At 34.7% G+C, this 18,657-nt stretch overlaps 1 protein-coding gene across 16 annotated transcripts in view; it reads left to right on the top strand.

The window, feature by feature from the left end:
• The first annotated feature begins 1,844 nt into the window (after positions 1-1,844).
• The window catches only part of LOC139495015 (CUGBP Elav-like family member 4), a 109,225-nt gene continuing 92,412 nt past the window's right edge, over positions 1,845-18,657 (top strand). For 4 of the 16 annotated variants that reach the window (XM_071283144.1, XM_071283140.1, XM_071283136.1 and 1 more), the window contains exon 1: positions 2,174-2,498. In XM_071283144.1, the coding sequence (XP_071139245.1) occupies positions 2,288-2,498 (211 nt within the window). In that variant the 5' untranslated portion in view covers positions 2,174-2,287. Of the gene's footprint in view, positions 2,499-18,657 lie in introns of all 16 variants that reach the window. The other 12 variants (XM_071283141.1, XM_071283138.1, XM_071283131.1 and 9 more) reach the window with 7 other exon arrangements.

Genomic DNA, 18,657 nt, shown 5'->3' with positions numbered 1-18,657 from the left:
ACCAAGAACAGTGAAAGCATTTATATATATCTTAATCAACAAATATAACTTTTGTCATGTGGTCCGAGACCACAATTGTCGTCCCTAGATTTTCGTTGTTCATAGTCCCTAGTGTTGACAGTGGGTTACTTGTCAATGTTTTTATACCCCTTCCAAATTTATTTCTCCATGTTTAATGCCTCAAATTGCAAGTAAGGGGGTGAAATTACACTGTAAAAAAATGTGGGTCCATTTTAAAGGAAAGTAGTGATTTGGTCCAGCTGAAAAAGGTTAAAAATTAGCACTTCGGAAGCTGTCAAAAGATTTCAAGACGCTCTAAACATAAAATTGTCCATATTTTGAGTTAGAGCCGATGAAGTTTTCTATAATTTTGATTTAATTTGTCCCAAAAGTAGTACAACACACTGTAAAAGTATCATCGAGAAAGCGAGAGTGGGTTTTTTTTTATTTTCATTTATGTTTCAAAGGAAATGCACTACGAAATAATTGTGGTCTCGGACCATGTATATAGTTCAAAGGTTTTGTAATATTCTTAAAAGGAGATTTGAAAAAGCACGGCCGTTCTTATGATGCACTGAACATCAGTTCTCAGACCATTCATTATAATAATTCCTAAATCATAGGCGGATTCAGAGTGGGAAAAATTTGGTTGATTATATAGGGAATCACTGAAGCATGACTGGAGAGGGCGCCCCCCCCCCCCTTTAGGTCAGTCAGTGTCCCCCCCCCTTATGAAAAGTTCTGGATCCGCCACTGTAAACACCTATATAAAATGAAGTTTTCAAAGAAGGTTATAAATGATGTGCGAGGAAGCAAATTCTCAACTCTAAAAAATTAATAAAAATCTTTAACCAATGAATTAAAATTACTTATATCTATATCAGAGACAAATGTATTATAAGTTTATGTCTATATATACCGAATAAGCATCACGGAAATCTTTATAAAGAAATATGAAATGTATAGTTTTAAACGAGGGGAATAACAATTACGTAATTATCGTGTCTACATGTACCACAACAGTGGCGGATCCAGAGGGGGGGGGGGGGGGGGTTCCGGGGGTTGGAACCCCACCTTTTTTTTGGCCGATCAATGCATTTGAATGGGGACATATAGTTGAAACCCCCCTTTATCCTGGGTTGGGAACCCCCCATTTTTAAAATGGCTGGATCCGCCCCTGCACAATACAATATTATAGGACAGTTTTCGTGAGTGACATGATGCTTGGGCAAAATGTGCATACGGTGACCTATAGTTGTTAATGTCTGTGTCATGTTGGTCTATTGTGGACAGTTGTCTCATTGGCAATCATACCGCATCTTCTTTTTTATATGAATAAATTTTACAATGAAGGTAAACAAAATACCTATTCTACACTTTTTTTGTTTTGTGCAATATTTGCATTCGCCACCAATAAAAAATGCAGATAGGGTTTTAAGCAGTTCTTTAGTAGTATTAAACTTCTCTTATTGGCATCGTCTTGAACATGCATGAAATATTTGCCACTGGACATTAATCAAACGATTTTCTTTACAGGTTCTTCGCAATCAAGTTTAGAAGTTCTGTCAAATAACATCATGTGAAATATACTTTGCATACAGAATTTCGATATGACGAAATCTATAATTTTTAGTTTTGAGTCCTTAACAAAATTTACATCGACCTCTTGACATGAGACGAAACAAGCTTTTGACAAATATAATACGTTAATCGGTCTGGTGTTCTGTAAGCAAACTAATTCTCAAAGATCAAATTACATTCATTCATAGTCACTGGAGTAGTTAAGCTTCAATTATCTAATTATTGAGCAGTATTTTTTGTATGTTTGATTGGCATGTGCAGTTGAACAGGTAAATTGCTATATGACGGTAGGAATTGTTTGTTTAATGGCAGTTCTTATCTATAATTCAATAATGCTGCCAATTGTTCTTGGATTTAACGGATTGTACTATTATTTCTGTTAAATATTGGTAAACACCATGCAACAGTTATAACTGTGTAGTTTAGCAGTGTTAAATGACTGATAGCTACGGAATATTGATCAAACAAAATTGTCGGAGGCACTGCAATCGATTACGTCTAGAAAATGGCGGGTAAGTGCTGTATGCAAATTGAATGTCAATTTCATTGACTGTTGTATAAAGTCCGAGACATTCCGATTGTAACGTTTGTAGTGATCGTTCGTTTAGTTGGTGTAGTTTATAGGTGTTTTAAATTAGTTTTGTTGTGATTTTTGTACATTGTATTTTTTCTACCTATTGTGATCATTCCATCGTAGTTCTACAGTATGTCAACTTTGGTGAATGGCTTAAATGAACATCAAATAATATCAAACGGACATTGTTCACCGCCTGTAAAGGAGCAGGACGCTGTCAAATTATTTGTCGGACAAATCCCTAGAAACTTAGATGATAAGGATTTAAGACCTATTTTTGAAGAATTTGGACCAATTTACGAATTCACGGTTCTTCGAGATAGGTTTACTGGACTCCATAAAGGTATAGATACTTTCACTTAAATTACAATTCTTTGCATTTATTTTTGTATATGTTTTTTAATTTTATTTACATAATTGCTTTTGTTATTTGTACCAAGGATGTGTATGGTAATCAAACTATACAAATTCTTGTTTGCATGCATCTTTTCTTTTACGACAGTGAAATGTCACATCATTGCCATAAAGGTAAAAGTTTTTATTGGGTAGTGTACCAATTTTTGATCTTATAGAATTGTAAAATACTATTTTAGAAGAAAAAACAACATAACAATTTCAGAAATACAAAACTTTCAATCAAATTCTATTACTGCAACTCATCTTACTCCCAAACTTCATAGAATGGTAAACAAATGTTTACTGTTAGTAAAAGGAAAAACCCCGAGAATTTGGCGGGAAACAACTGTAACGCTTTTGAAAGTATTTCTCATTTTTTAAGCAAAGAGTGTTAAGAATCAGCAGTAAGATTATATATAAATATTCTTAGAAGTTAGTGACAACCGAGTAAACCATTCAATTGAACTATTTAAATCGTTATTTAATAGGCATGTTTAAGAGTCATTGGATTAAACATAAAATTTTGATTAACTATTAAAAGTGATTCGATAAAAGTTGATAGTTTTGACATGTTTTATTTGCATTTGAGAGACAACTGTGGTTTATCTTTAAATAATAATTACTGCAATATTTTTTATGTTATTAAATGAATGGCTATTATCTATTTTGAATTTATTGAACCATAAAACTAATTTTTGACTCTTCACATTGAATAATCCGCGAAACGGATTATGTAAAATGTGAAGAGTCAAAAATTAGTTTTATGGTTCAATAAAATCAAAATAAATTATTGACATTCATTATAAATAAATTTCCATCAAAACTAAGGCTCAAAGAACTTTTTATATTATTTATATTTACAATAACAACGTACACACATGTTAGCGTATGAATACACAACGTCAAAGTGGGCGTGTCGCCATCAAAATTGACAACATTGAAAATAAAACTAATGATTTTAACCAATCAGAAGACAGTAAAAACACAAAATTTATTTATTTCACAATTCAACCACTATATCTGTAAAATATTAGTCACCTATTTGGGTGATTAGCAGTGATAAATAACTGATAGTAAACCTTTGTTGGCGTCAATCATATATTTGATTGTGGCAAATTCAGTTGACGGTTATTTGCATACTGCCGATACTCATGATTAGTAATTAATCTCAAATACTTTACAGAATTCAATACTTAAGTGTTTCTATATTTTTAACTGGGTATAAAACAAAGAACGCTCGGAATACTGTTGACAGCATTGTGACTTATATATCCGATTTTCTGTCTAACTTTTAGAGTGCTATTTTCATATTCATGACATTCTAGAAATACAGGTTAAACCAGATTTCTGATATTACTAATCAGGAACCCTGAACTCTCTACTAGTGAGGTAAATATATTGCTAGAGAAAAAATATTAAAATGTTGACATTCCTTATAAAGTTGTCCAACCATGTGTAAGTTAATAAAATTGAGAATGGAAATGGGGAATGTGCCAAAGAGACAACAACCCGACCATAGAAAAAAACAACAGTAGAAGGTCACCAACAGGTCTTCAATGTAGCGAGAAATTCCCGCACCCGGAGGCGTCCTTCAGCTGGCCCCTAAACAAATATATACTAGTTCAGTGATAATGAACGCCATACTAATTTCCAAATTGTACACAAGAAACTAAAATTAAAATAATTATACAATATTCATATTCATTTGGAATACAATATGGTTGCTGTCTGCCTAATATCATGTTCTTCAAGTGTACCTGCCTGCCCTCATCTCTTTCCTGTATTTTTGTGCATTGTTACGGCTGATTTATAGTAATAAACCCCTTTATATTTATTGAATATTAAGTGTCAGAATTTTAATTTACTATATCTTAATTAAAATGTACTACCAGCACATTAAAGTGCAGTCCCGTATAAGATCTATAAAACTATCTGTGTGTATTGTTACACCTGACTTATTATAATAACCCTCTATGCTTATCTTATTAATAAGTGAATATATATTTTGTTCGGATTCCATTTTACTATAACTTTAATACTACCAGCATATTAAAGTGCAGTCCCGTATACGATCTATAAAACTATGTGTATTGTTACACCTGACTTATTATAATAAACCTCTATGCTTATCTTATTAATAAGTGAATACATATTTTGTTTGGATTCCATTTTTACTATAACTTACTACCAGCATATTAAAGTGCAGTCCCGTATACGATCTATACTGATAAGGACGTATAATGATAAGGATGTATAATTTATTGAAATGTGATCTATAATTGAAAAGTATATCACATGACATCATGATTGTAATTTTCAATATCAATTGTTGTTTTTGGATATATCAGCTTCTCATAATTTTAAGTGCACTGAAGCCATAATAATTTTCAACAATCAATTAGCAAAGGCTTTTCAATTTTTCATACTGTTGCTGTATTCCTTGAATGGATTTTTGTTTTCATTAGTTAATCCGTTTGAGGATGCTGAACGCTCTGCTTTTAAAATAACAAGCTTTTTATAAACTGTTATAAATTGATATTTACAGTATATGAATATAATGGATCTTAAAAAGATATATATATATACCTATAAGCTGTATTGCTTTTGGTTTGAAATAAACTATTGATTAACAAAACAAAAAGAAAAAAGAAAAAAAAAGACAGGTACATGTCCTTGCTTTTTTTACATAAAATGCATTGACTATTTGGCGGGAAATGGTTCTCTCTAGATTTTCCTTCATTTAATAACGGCACCTTTTGAAAACAACATGGATATTGTAAGATTTTCAAAAAAAAAGTTTTTTTTAAACTATAATAATGTCAAATGTGTTCCGACGGTCTCGCCCTATGATTATTCCTTCAAGCACTTTGTGATAGATTATTCAAGTGGGATGACTACTCCTTATACTAACTAAAATAAATTAAATAATAAAATTGCTGATATTTTCATATACAGTGAAACCTGGCTAAACCGAATCCTGCGTAAACCGAAAACCTGTATAAACCAAATATGTTCTTAGGCACTGTCATATCAATTTGTCTGCGTTGTGAACCTGATAAAACCAAACATAGGCCAAAACCGAACAAAATCTTAAGTCCCGAAGAGGTTCCGTTTAAACAGGTTTCACTGTATGTCTAAGGATCAATATCAATACTGCAAGTAGAAAATTCTAAAAAAAAAATATCCATTTTGCTGACAAGTTACTAAAAGAAAACAAAAAGGTGCGTTGAACAACGAAAGTAGAGTCCAAATGGTGTGAATTTAAGTTTAATAGGTTACCGCACGACCTTCAACAGTGAACCAAAACAATATCGTATAGTAAGCTATAAAACGTCCCAACATGATAAAAGAGTAAAGGTTCAAACGTAAAACAAACAGTCTGACTTATGACAGTACAATAAACGAAATAAGGATAAATATGAGGGGGAGGACAGGGGGTACCCTTCTCCCTTCTCCCACCCTCTTCTCCTTTCTCCTACCCTCTTCTCCTTTCTCCTACCCCTCTTCTCCTTATTTTATTTTTTTTAATTTACCGGAAAAAAGAGAGATATTTTTATTTTTCATATTTTATTTGTTTTCCTCCTACCCCCTTTCTCCTTTCTCCCACCCCCTTTCTCCTTTCTCATACCCCCTTTCTCCCTGTCTCCCTTACACCTGTCCTCCCCCTCATATATGACCGACAACAACAAAAGACAATCACGGAATTACGGGGCCCCGGGATCCTGATATGTGTCACATATGAATTTGGACCGAGTTAACCACGTTTGTAAGCACTAAGGTACAAGCACTAACGCACAACCACCTTCCCCTCTTTTAACACTGGGTAGTGACGAAATGAAGAATAGCACAGCATAAGAACAATTAACTGTACATCATGTGCGATGGTTAATTTGATTTAACTTCTCGAATGTTCATAAGAAGTTAACATTTTATATTGTTTTTAGTATTTTATTATACTGTCATAATTTCATATCATTGGTATGGACTACTTTTGCTTCAAGACATCGATTAATTCTCGTCGCCAAGTAAACAAAAAGGACGTCTTGTGAGCGAATCGGTTAATTCTGAAGAGATGAGACAAACATTAAAATGTGTGGCCATATATAAAGTCCTTCTAGTGCATTAACCAATTAAGATGAATGGCTTTTACCGGTTAACGGTTTCGACCAATTTTGCAAATCATAGTATCGTGAGATCAATATTCTTTTGTATGACACAAATATCGTGAGATCAATATTCTTTTGTATGACACAAATATCGTGAGATCAATATTCTTTTGTATGACACAAATATCGTGAGATCAATATTCTTTTGTATGACACAAATATCGTGAAATCAATATTCTTTTGTATGACACAAATGACTTTATCCGTCATTGCAATATCGGGAGAGATCCGTTTGCGCCAAAAATGCGTCCTTTTGCGCCACAACTTTTTTTTCTCCTATGCTACGTTTGCGCCACATGTTTAAAAATTACAAGGTATCTTTTGCGCCAAAAATAAAACATACGATTGCGCCAGTTAGAAGAAAGATTACTTCCCTAATCCTTTATTCGGACTTGGAATCGCAGTTTACACGGCAAATATTTTTTTTCTGAAACATATCTTCTTCTTACTGCTGCTGGATGGGTTGACATCAGACTCGGACTTCTCTTGAACTGAATTTTAATGTGCGTATTGTTATGCGTTTACTTTTCTGCATTGACTAGAGGTATAGGGGGAGGGTTGAGATCTCACAAACATGTTTAACCCCGCCGCATTTTTGCGCCTGTCCCAAGTCAGGAGCCTCTGGACTTTGTTAGTCTTGTATTATTTAACTTTTAGTTTCTTGTGTACGATTTGGAGTTTAGTATGGTGTTCATTATCACTGAACCAGTATATATTTGTTAAGGTGCGAGAATTTCTCGTTGCATTGAAGACCTGTTGGTGACCTTCTTCTGTTGTCTGCTCTATGGTCGGGTTGTTGTCTCTTTGGCACATTCCTCATTTCCATTCTCAATTTTATCTCAGGGGTTAAGAAATTTTGTTATAGCTCACTAGCCCAGGACTTTTTGGTAGCAGGATTTTACTAGCCCTGTTGGAAGAACTAATAGCCCAACAAAACTGACCTACTAGACTAAAATATGCCTGAAAAAAGTCAGAGGTTACTGCAATATACAATGAATTCTATAAACATAACAATTTTTATCCGTTGTGCAGTAGATTTTTTCAAATTGGATACCCAAAACTTACATCAAAAACATATCCCATTAGCAGATATATTCAATTAATCGATAATTGAATATTCATTAAATATACTGTAATAATGAGTTGACCAAATCCCGAGATGGTATAAGTCTTGACCACTTCTAAACATGGTTATATAAAGTCATGCTTTGCGTAAAAGGGTTAGAGTAATATTTATCAGATACATCATCACTTTTGTGTAAAAGAAATATCAGCTGGTTATATGTCATGCTCATATTTGTTTTCAGTTTTAAAATCCTATTAAAGAATAAATCAAATGACCACAATTATTTATGTAATAAATATCACCATCCATACGGTTTGTGTCTTTTATAATTGTTTTATAAACGAAGTACAGTATTATCCATATTACATTCATCACAGGTACGATAAGTGTGTGCTCTAAATAGATTACAAACCGAGGACACTCTCTAAACTGAAATTGTTTTTGTTATAAATTTTATTTCTTTAAAAATCAAATTCATTTGAATATCAATGAAGATAATCATGATTGATGAAATATAATTCATCAAATTTAAGATTTCTGAAGGCTGTTAATGATTAGGTCATGGTTCTAGAGACTTCTTCACAGTATCAAAAACAAAATGGCTGCCATAACATGTGCACATGTTACATATTTATATCTGACAAAAGTCAGGTTTCTGCTGTCCAAAGAGATTCACATTTATATTGCAATAAATTATTCATAGGCAGGTACGATCTGGTTACATTACATTTCTGTGGTTGCATAAACAATGTACAATACCCCCTGTACTGAAAAATCGATATTGAAAGTACGGGATCCTTATACAAAATCAGTTCAAATTCTGGGAATCCCAGATGACGTAGTCGAATCTGATTGGCTAAGATATAATAGTGATGAGGGGATTTTTCACTTTCTATTTTGGAAGCGCCAAGATTTTTTGTTACTAGTCCGTCGGGCATATTGGGTTACAAGATTTGGTTGCCCGAGGCCTAAAGGCTATAGTCCCGGGTGTCGGGCTAGTGGATTTTTTAACCCCTGTATCTTCCCAATTTAATGTTTGTAGTAGCTTGTAACTTCACTGTATTGTCCAAAAACACAAACATTGAAAGATGAAATGCATAAAACAGTTCATAATAATTCTTACTAATAATAAAGCCCTTACGCATGTTGGGAACAAAGCACTGTATCATTAACATATGTGGCTAAAGCATAATCAGCAAAAGCTTCGATTTTCTTCTCTATTGGTATATCTTAAAGCTGATTAAGCAGGGCCGTAACTAAATTGAGGCAAATGAGGCAAATGCCTCATGTTGGAAATTAAAAAAAAAAAAAAAAAAAAACGGAAACAAAACATTGTCTTCATATCAAATTGTGTTCACTGAAAGTCTCTTGCAAAAAGCACGTTTTCATTACTATCTGTTGTTGCCCCTGCATGTTTTCGTGATCCATGTTTCTATTTTACTTTTAGTTTTCAGAGTAGTATCTTTGTACTTCCGTTTAAGGATGTTGAACGCTCTGCTTTTAAAATAACAAGCTTTTTATTTAAGAATTGAATGCTTCTTTTTGTAAATTCATTGGGGTGTAAAAGCGTTGACCGAAGTACATTTTGTATGAAGCGCGGAAGCGCTTCATTCTAAAAATGTGCGCACGGTCAACGCTTTTACAACCCTATGAAGTTACAAAAAGAAGCATTCAATACTTATAATTACATTTTTTAGCTATGATCAAGAAAACACGAATTTTATATTGTTTTTATTTTATCCACCTGTGCACTTTATTGTGGGACCACGTGTTATCATGAATGAAAAGTTTTATTGAGTGATACAATTGCTTACGGAATAACACGTGATGTGCAGTTAGCCAATCAGAATAAAGTATTATAATGAAACATACATCTAATGTAATTATAAACTGTTACAAATTGATAGTTACAGTATATGAATATAATGGATCTTAAAAAGAAAAAAAATGACAAGTACATGTCCTTGCTTTTTTACATAAAATGCATTGACTATTTGGCGGGAAATGGTTCTCTCTAGATTTTCCTTCATTTAATAACGGCACCTTTTGAAAACAACATGGATATTGTAAGATTTTCAAAAAAAAAGGTTTTTTTAAACTATAATAATGTCAAATGTGTTCCGACGGTCTCGCCCTATGATTATTCCTTCAAGCACTTTGTGATAGAATATTCAAGTGAGATGAACTACTCCTTATGTTTAACTAAAAGAAGTTAAATAATAAAATTGCAGATATTTTCATATATGTCTAAGAATCAATAGCAATACTGCAAGTACCAAATTCTAAAAAAAGTATCCATTTTGCTGACATCCGACAAGTTACTAAAAGAAAACAAAAAGGTATGTTGAAAACGAAAATAGAGTCCAAATGGTGTGAATTTAAGTTTAATAGGTTACCGCACGACCTTCAACAGTGAACCAAAACAATATCGTATAGTAAGCTATAAAACGTCCCAACATGATAAAAGAGTAAAGGTTCAAACGTAAAACAAACAGTCTGACTTATGACAGTACAATAAACGAAATAAGGATAAATATGAGGGGGAGGACAGGGGGTACCCTTCTCCCTTCTCCCACCCTCTTCTCCTTTCTCCTACCCTCTTCTCCTTTCTCCTACCCTCTTCTCCTTATTTTATTTTTTTTAATTTACCGGAAAAAAGAGAGATATTTTATTTTTCATATTTTATTTTTTTTCTCCTACCCCCTTTCTCCTTTCTCATACCCCCTTTCTCCCTGTCTCCCTTACACCTGTCCTCCCCTCATATATGACCGACAACAACAAAAGACAATCACGGAATTACGGGGCCCCGGGATCCTGATATGTGTCACATATGAATTTGGACCGAGTTAACCACGTTTGTAAGCACTAAGGTACAAGCACTAACGCACAACCACCTTCCCCTCTTTTAACACTGGGTAGTGACGAAATGAAGAATAGCACAGCATAAGAACAATTAACTGTACATCATGTGCGATGGTTAATTTGATTTAACTTCTCGAATGTTCATAAGGAGTTAACATTTTATATTGTTTTTAGTATTTTATTATACTGTCATAATGTCATTTCATTGGTATGGACTACTTTTGTTTCTAAACATCGATTAATTCTCGTCGCCAAGTAAATAAAAAAGACGTCTTGTGAGCGAACCGGCAAATTCTGAAGAGATGAGACAAATATTAAAATGTTTGGCCATTTTGATAGTCCTCCTTGTGCATTAACCAATAAAGATGAATGGCTTTTACCGGTTAACGGTTTCGACTGATTTTGCAAATATCGTGAGATCAATATTCTTTTGTATGACACAAATGACTATATCCGTCATTGCAATATCATGGACCTCAAATTATAATTATTATCACGTATACTAAAAGAACTATAATATGCATAGGCGGATTCAGAAGGGGGCCCTAGGGGACCCGAACCCTCCTTTTCTTATGGAAAATTTGATTGATTATAAAGGGAATCACTGGAGCATGACTGGAGTGCCCCCCTTTTTACTCCCTGAGGTTAGTCAGGGGCCCCTCATGAAAAGTTCTGAATCCGCCACTGGATATGCTGACACTCGGTGCAAATCCGGGTGGGGGAGGAACTAACAGTGTTGTGATTTTCATACTCAAACGAGAAAATCGTCAGAAAACTGTTCTTTTTCCTGTGATTTTACGGTTGAGTTTACTACTTTTAGTTGCTCTTACTTGGCCGAGAACATGTACTAGAATGTCCTACCACAGAGTAGGTTACCAGTCGAACAATTATATACTCCGGAGTCAAAAGTTGGTCATATTATGACAAAATAGTCTTCCAGATGTCGTTTCGCGTACCAACTACAGAGATACAGCTTGTGTTAAATTTAATAAAACTTTCAATAAAACATTTAATAATACTGCTGTTTGTCTTTGGTCTTTTTTTCGCCATGACATTATCAATTGAATGTGGATGTCTCTTTGGTATCTTTCGCCTCTCCTGTACCTGTATTTAAAAAAAAAACACCAATCGGGAGTCAGGGTCGACTTTATTTTCAAAATAGCACATCTCTGTCATCTGATATTATTGTATATCATTGCAAGCTTATCATTTTGTAACAAACACTGCACCGTTTCGTTAATTCCAATACTATACTATATATCGATTATCAAAATCCCACCCAGACATAACAATTGTTTAATGGCAACATATATCCTCAAGATAGTAAAGTTAACACCTTCGAAGGTGAAGTTTCGTACTTGGATTTTACTGTTATTTTAGGATAATTATCATTCGGCAATCCTCGGTAGAATCCGCTACTCTCCTTCTGGGTACGGAATCGGCCGAGTTGAGACGAATGGGCTACGTACTTGGATTTTGCTGTTGTTATTCAAGTTTAGGCTAATTATCATATAGCTCCTGTAATATTTAATGTTCGACGTTTTGTTAGTAATATCATGATCAGCACATATTTGTTCGGGGCCAGCTGAAGCACGCCTTCTGGTGTGGGATTTTCACGCTGCGTTGGTGACCTTCGGTTATTTTTTACTCTTTGGTCGGGTTGTTGTCTCTTTGACACATTCCTCATTTCCATTCTCAATTCTAAGTTTCATTTTCACGATAAATCAGTTCGGGAAAAGGATTAGTTTCTTTTTCCTAAGGAACAAGAGTCTTGACTTCTAGACGTACATCCAATTAATGGCTAACGTTGTTACTGAAAATTATCCTTAACTTTTTTAATGTTCAGAATAATCATAGTGTGTAATTTTTAACATTTTCATTTCTGTATACTTTTAATTAGTAAACATAAAAATGAAAAGATGTGGTTTGATTGCCAATGATGCAACTCTCCACAAGAGACAAAATTATACAGACATTAACCACTATAGGTCATGCACGGCCTACAGAAATAAGTAAAACTGATAATGCATAGTCAGCTATAAAAGGCACTTAAATGACAAATGTAAAACAATTCAAACTAAAAAACTTTAGTAAAAGTTCATTTCTTTATCCCAACAAAAAGATAGTAAATTTCATTTCTTGCGAAAAAGCAAAGAAATATCACGATTTATCTTGAAATGTGACAATGTAACTTGTTTAACGGAGACAAACGCTTAGACTGTGTTTCTTGTTTAGGTCGTCTGCTGATTATGCGCAGACCACTCACACAAGTCGTGTCTTTTTTCAATGTCGTATGCTGATAATGCGCAGACCACTCATACAATCTGTATCGGTATCGTCTGCTGATTATGCGCAGACCACTAATACATTCAGGATCTCTTCTTTAATGCTGTCTGTAGATAATACAAAAATCCGTATCGGTGCGACATTACTTCCTATTCTATAATCTTTGATACATTATTATATTATGTATGAAGTAGCAGCCATATGTCACTTTATTAAATGTGTTTTTTCGCGATTCATCATAAAACAGAAGCTTTAAAATACGCAGCTTTTCAGGTGCTATACTATATTACATTGAGAGGTGTTTGATGTGTTATCGCGAAAATTGTGTCTCGTTAACAAAAACTCTCAATTTAAATTGACAGCATTTTTGCAAAATTTTCAACCATCGCAATGAAGAATACCATTCGTCTCAACTCGGCCGATTCCGTACCCTCAAGAAGGAGAGTAGCGGATTCTACCGAGGATTGCCGAATGTGAAAAATACCCGTAAAATTATCTGAATTTACAGTATATGGAGACTGATTTTCCTATTGATGTGACATACTCCAATCTTGGCTAAGATTCTGGATATTTTCTAATAACTTTTCACTTAATTGATGTTGAAAATACGATTGCAATTTATCAATGAAAACTTTACTTGAGCAACACGATGGGTAAAACTACACAGGCAAAATGTGCTCATATGAACTTCACATAAATCTCACATGAAATTCACATGAAAAATTTCACGTGAGATTCACCTCAAACGAGCTTATACATGAAACTCATGTGAAAATGTTCATGTGAATTTCACGTGAATGAGTTTCACATGAATCTGATCTGAAATTTTACACATGAATTTCATGTGAAATTTACAACAAAAAAATATTTTTCATGATTTTAATTAAATTTGAAAATTTAGATGCTATTTGAATTACTCTATTTTAAATATTCATGTGAATTTCACATTAGAAAAATTTACGTAATTTTCATGTGAAATTCACAAGAGTTTCACATGAGATTCATGTGATACTCACAAAAACAGATTTCACGTGAGTTTCACGTATAAGCTCGTTTGAGGTGAAATTCTTGTGAATTTCACGTGAGATTCACATGAATTCACGTGAAATTGATGTGAGTGAAATTTGCCTGTGTAAAGGAGCAGGATCTGATTTTATGTTGTATAAAGTCTTTGGTCTCCCGTTTGATGATTTGTGTACTGGTTTCGTGTTTTTATGTTTGGCCATGATTTTGCCTGGTTTTTTATTTTTGGCCATGATGTTGCCTGTTTTTTTTTTATTGACTTAATGATTGAATAAGTTAAATAGGGTTACAGAGTAGCTGTAAATGATTATTGACATATAACTTTAGAGCCTCTAGTTTACGATGCAGACATTTTTGTAACCATATAATTAAGAAAATCCTTATCAAATAAAATTACAATCGTCACGGTGTGCACCATTGCAAGAGTTTTGGGAATACATAAACAACATCGCAAGTAAAGACAAACTCCACATCAGCTTTGAAATCTATAAAAAGAACATGCTAAGACAAAAATATATCAAGACAGAATGAGACTTCTATCGAAAAAGTCTGGAAGATACAAAAATAAAGTGTAAAGTTGCTCACCTATAAATATAGCAATATATACTAAGTAAGTAACATGATAAGGGAGCTACCATTTGATTTAAATGGGGGCTAGGATGAAAAATTTTGTCCTGCATTTTATTTAGCTGTAATCTCTGTCCTGCCTTTTTTTTTAGTTTATCCTGACTTTTTTTTACCTAAATTGTCGTCCTGATTTTTCTTTTTGCAAGTGTCTCATCCTGCCTTTTTTTTTTTAACTCAAAACTCCTATTTTTTTCAAATTTCATCCTAGCCCCACCCCCCCCCCCCTCCCCTAAAAATCAAATGGTAGCTTCCTAAGTGAAATAGGATGGAAAAGTCTACGAAAAAACAGACTTTTCAAGTGCTGCAAAAATAAATGTCCTGATAACAACTTCAGACACTAACAAGTACGTACAAAGACCAACAAACCTAGTACCAGGCACAGACAAAAAAGGAACATACAAAATCCAACAGACTTGGTTACAACTATAAACAAAAACTTCTATGTACAAAAGCAAAGAGACCTGATACCAGCAAAAGCCTACAACCTTCTACTAGATACAGATAAAAATCAAATGCACTAAAATTAAAACCAACAAGACCTGGTACCAGCTACAGGAGAAAGTAGCTAGAACTCATACCAGCTTAAGACAAATCAACTACATGCAAAAGCCACCAAGACCTGGTTTCTGCCAGAGACATAAAGACTACATTCAAAAGCCAACTAGACCTGGTAACAACCAAGACAAAATCAACTACATTCAACAGCCAACTAGACCTGGTAACAACCCAGACAAAATCAACTATATTCAAAAACCACCAAGACCTGGTTTCTGCCAGAGACAAAAATACTACATTCAAAAGCCAACTAGACCTGGTATCATCCACAGACATAATCAACTGCATTCAACAGTCAACTAAACCTGTTATCTTCCACAGACAAAATCAACTATATTCAAAAACCACCAAGATCTGGTTTCTGCCAGAGACAAAAATACTACATACAAAAGCAAACTAGACCTGGTATCACCCACAGTCAAAATCAACTGCATTCAAAAGCCAACTAGACCTGGTATCATCCACAGACAAAATCAACTGCATTCAACAGTCAACAAAAACTGGTATCAGCCACAGACAAAATCAACTGCATTTAACAGTCAACTAGACCTGGTATCAGCCACAGACAAAATCAACTGCATTTAACAGTCAACTAGACCTGGTATCAGCCACAGTCAAAATCAACTGCATTCAAAAGCTTACTGGACCTGGTATCAGCCACAGACCAAATCAACTACATTCAAAAGCCAACTAGACCTGGTATCAGCCACAGACAAAATCAACTACATTCAACAGCCTACTAGACCTGATATCAGCCACAGATAAAATCAACTACATTCAACAGTCAACTAGACCTTATACCAGCTAGAGACAAAATCAACGACATTCAAAAGCATACTAGACCTGGTATCAGCCACAGACAAAATCAACTACATTCAAAAGCCAACTAGACCTGGTATCAGCTAGAGACAAAATCAACTACATTCAACAGCCAACTAGACCTGGTATCAGACACAGTCAAAATCAACTACATTCAACAGCCAACTAGACCTTATACCAGCTAGAGACAAAATCAACGACATTCAAAAGTCAACTAGACCTGGTATCAGCCACAGACAAAATCAACTACATTCAACAGCCAACTAGACCTTATACCAGCTAGAGAGAAAATCAACTACATTCAAAAGCTAACTAGACCTTATACCAGCTAGAGACAAAATCAACAACATTTAAAAGCTAACTAGACCTTATACCAGCTAGAGACAAAATCAACTACATTCAAAAGCCAACTAGACATGGTATCAGCCACAGACAAAATCAACTACATTCAACAGCCAACTAGACCTTATACCAGCTAGAGAGAAATCAACTATATTCAAAAGCCAACTAGACCTTATACCAGCTAGAGACAAAATAAACTACATTCAAAAGCCAACTAGAACTTATACCAGCTAGAGACAAAATCAACTACATTCAAAAGCCAACTAGACCTTATACCAGCTAGAGACAAAATCAACGACATTCAAAAGCATACTAGACCTGGTATCATCCACAGACAAAATCAACTACATTCAAAAGTCAACTAGACCTGGTATCAGCCACAGACAAAATCAACTGCATTTAACAGTCAACTAGACCTGGTATCAGCCACAGTCAAAATCAACTGCATTCAAAAGCTTACTGGACCTGGTAACAACCCAGACAAAAGCAACTGCATTCAACAGCCAACTAGACCTGGTAACAACCCAGACAAAATCAACTGCATTCAACAGCCAACTAGACCTTATACAAGCCACAGACAAAATCAACTACATTCAACAGCCAACTAGACCTTATACCAGCTAGAGACAAAATCAACTATATTCAAAAGCCAACTAGACCTGGTACCAGCCACAGATAAAATCAACTACATTCAACAGCCAACTAGACCTTATACCAGCTAGAGACAAAATCAACTATATTCAAAAGCCAACTAAACCTGGTATCAGCCACAGACAAAATCAACTACATTCAACAGCCAACTAGACCTTATACCAGCTAGAGACAAAATCAACTATATTCAAAAGTTAATTACCTTGTATCAGCCACAGACAAAATCAACTGCATTCAAAAGCCAACTAGACCTGGTATCAGCCAGAGACAAAATCAACTATATTCAACAGCCAACTAGACCTTATACCAGCTAGAGACAAAATCAACTATATTCAAAAGCCAACTAGACCTGGTATAAGCTAGAGACAAAATCAACGACATTCAAAGCCAACTAGACCTTATACCAGCTAGAGACAAAATCAACTACATTCAACAGCCAACTAGACCTTATACCAGCTAGAGACAAAATCAACTACATTCAACAGCCAACTAGACCTTATACCAACTAGAGACAAAATCAACTACATTCGACAGCCAACTAAACCTTATACCAGCTAGAGATAGAAGGAACTACATTCAAAAGCCAACTAGACCTGGTATCAGCCACAGACAAAATCAACTACATTCAACAGCCAACTAGACCTTATACCAGCTAGAGACAAAATCAACTACATTCAACAGCCAACTAGACCTGATATCAGCCACAGACAAAATCAACTACATTCAAAAGCCAACTAGACCTGGTATCAGCTAGAGACAAAATCAACTACATTCAACAGCCAACTAGACCTTATACCAGCTAGAGATAAAATCAACTACATTCAACAACCAACTAGACCTTATACCAGCTAGAGACAAAATCAACTACATTCAACAGCCAACTAGACCTTATACCAGCTAGAGACAAAATCAACGACATTCAAAAGCCAACTAGACCTGGTATCAGCCACAGACAAAATCAACTACATTCAAAAGCCAACTAGACCTTATACCAGCTAGAGACAAAATCAACTACATTCAAAAGTCAATTAGACCTGGTATCAGCCACAGACAAAATCAACTACATACAAAAGCCAACTAGACCTGGTATCAGTCACAGACAAAATCAACTACATTCAACAGCCAACTAGACCTGGTATCAGCCACAGACAAAATCAACTACATTTAAAAGCCAACTAGACCTTATACCAGCTAGAGACAAAATCAACTACATTCAACAGCCAACTAGACCTTATACCAGCTAGAGACAAAATCAACTACATTCAACAGCCAACTAGACCTTATACCAGCTAGAGACAAAATCAACTACATTCAACAGCCAACTAGACCTGGTATCAGCCACAGACAAAATCAACTACTTTTAACAGCCAACTAGACCTTATACCAGCTAGAGACAAAATCAACTACATTCAAAAGCCAACTAGACCTGGTATCAGCCACAGTCAAAATCAACTACATTCAAAAGCCAACTAGACCTTATACCAGCTAGAGACAAAATCAACTATATTCAACAGCCAACTAGACCTTATACCGCTAGAGACAAAATCAACTACATTCAACAGCCAACTAGACCTTATACCAGCTAGAGACAAAATCAACTACATTCAACAGCCAACAAGACCTTATACCAGCTAGAGACAAAATCAACTACATTCAACAGCCAACTAGACCTGGTATCAGCCACAGACAAAATCAACTACATTCAACAG

The sequence above is a fragment of the Mytilus edulis genome, chromosome 11, assembly GCF_963676685.1.
Source record: "Mytilus edulis chromosome 11, xbMytEdul2.2, whole genome shotgun sequence".
NCBI lineage: Eukaryota > Metazoa > Mollusca > Bivalvia > Mytilida > Mytilidae > Mytilus > Mytilus edulis.
Note: the sequence above shows the minus strand (reverse complement) of the source record. Positions and strands in the feature narration are given on the sequence as shown.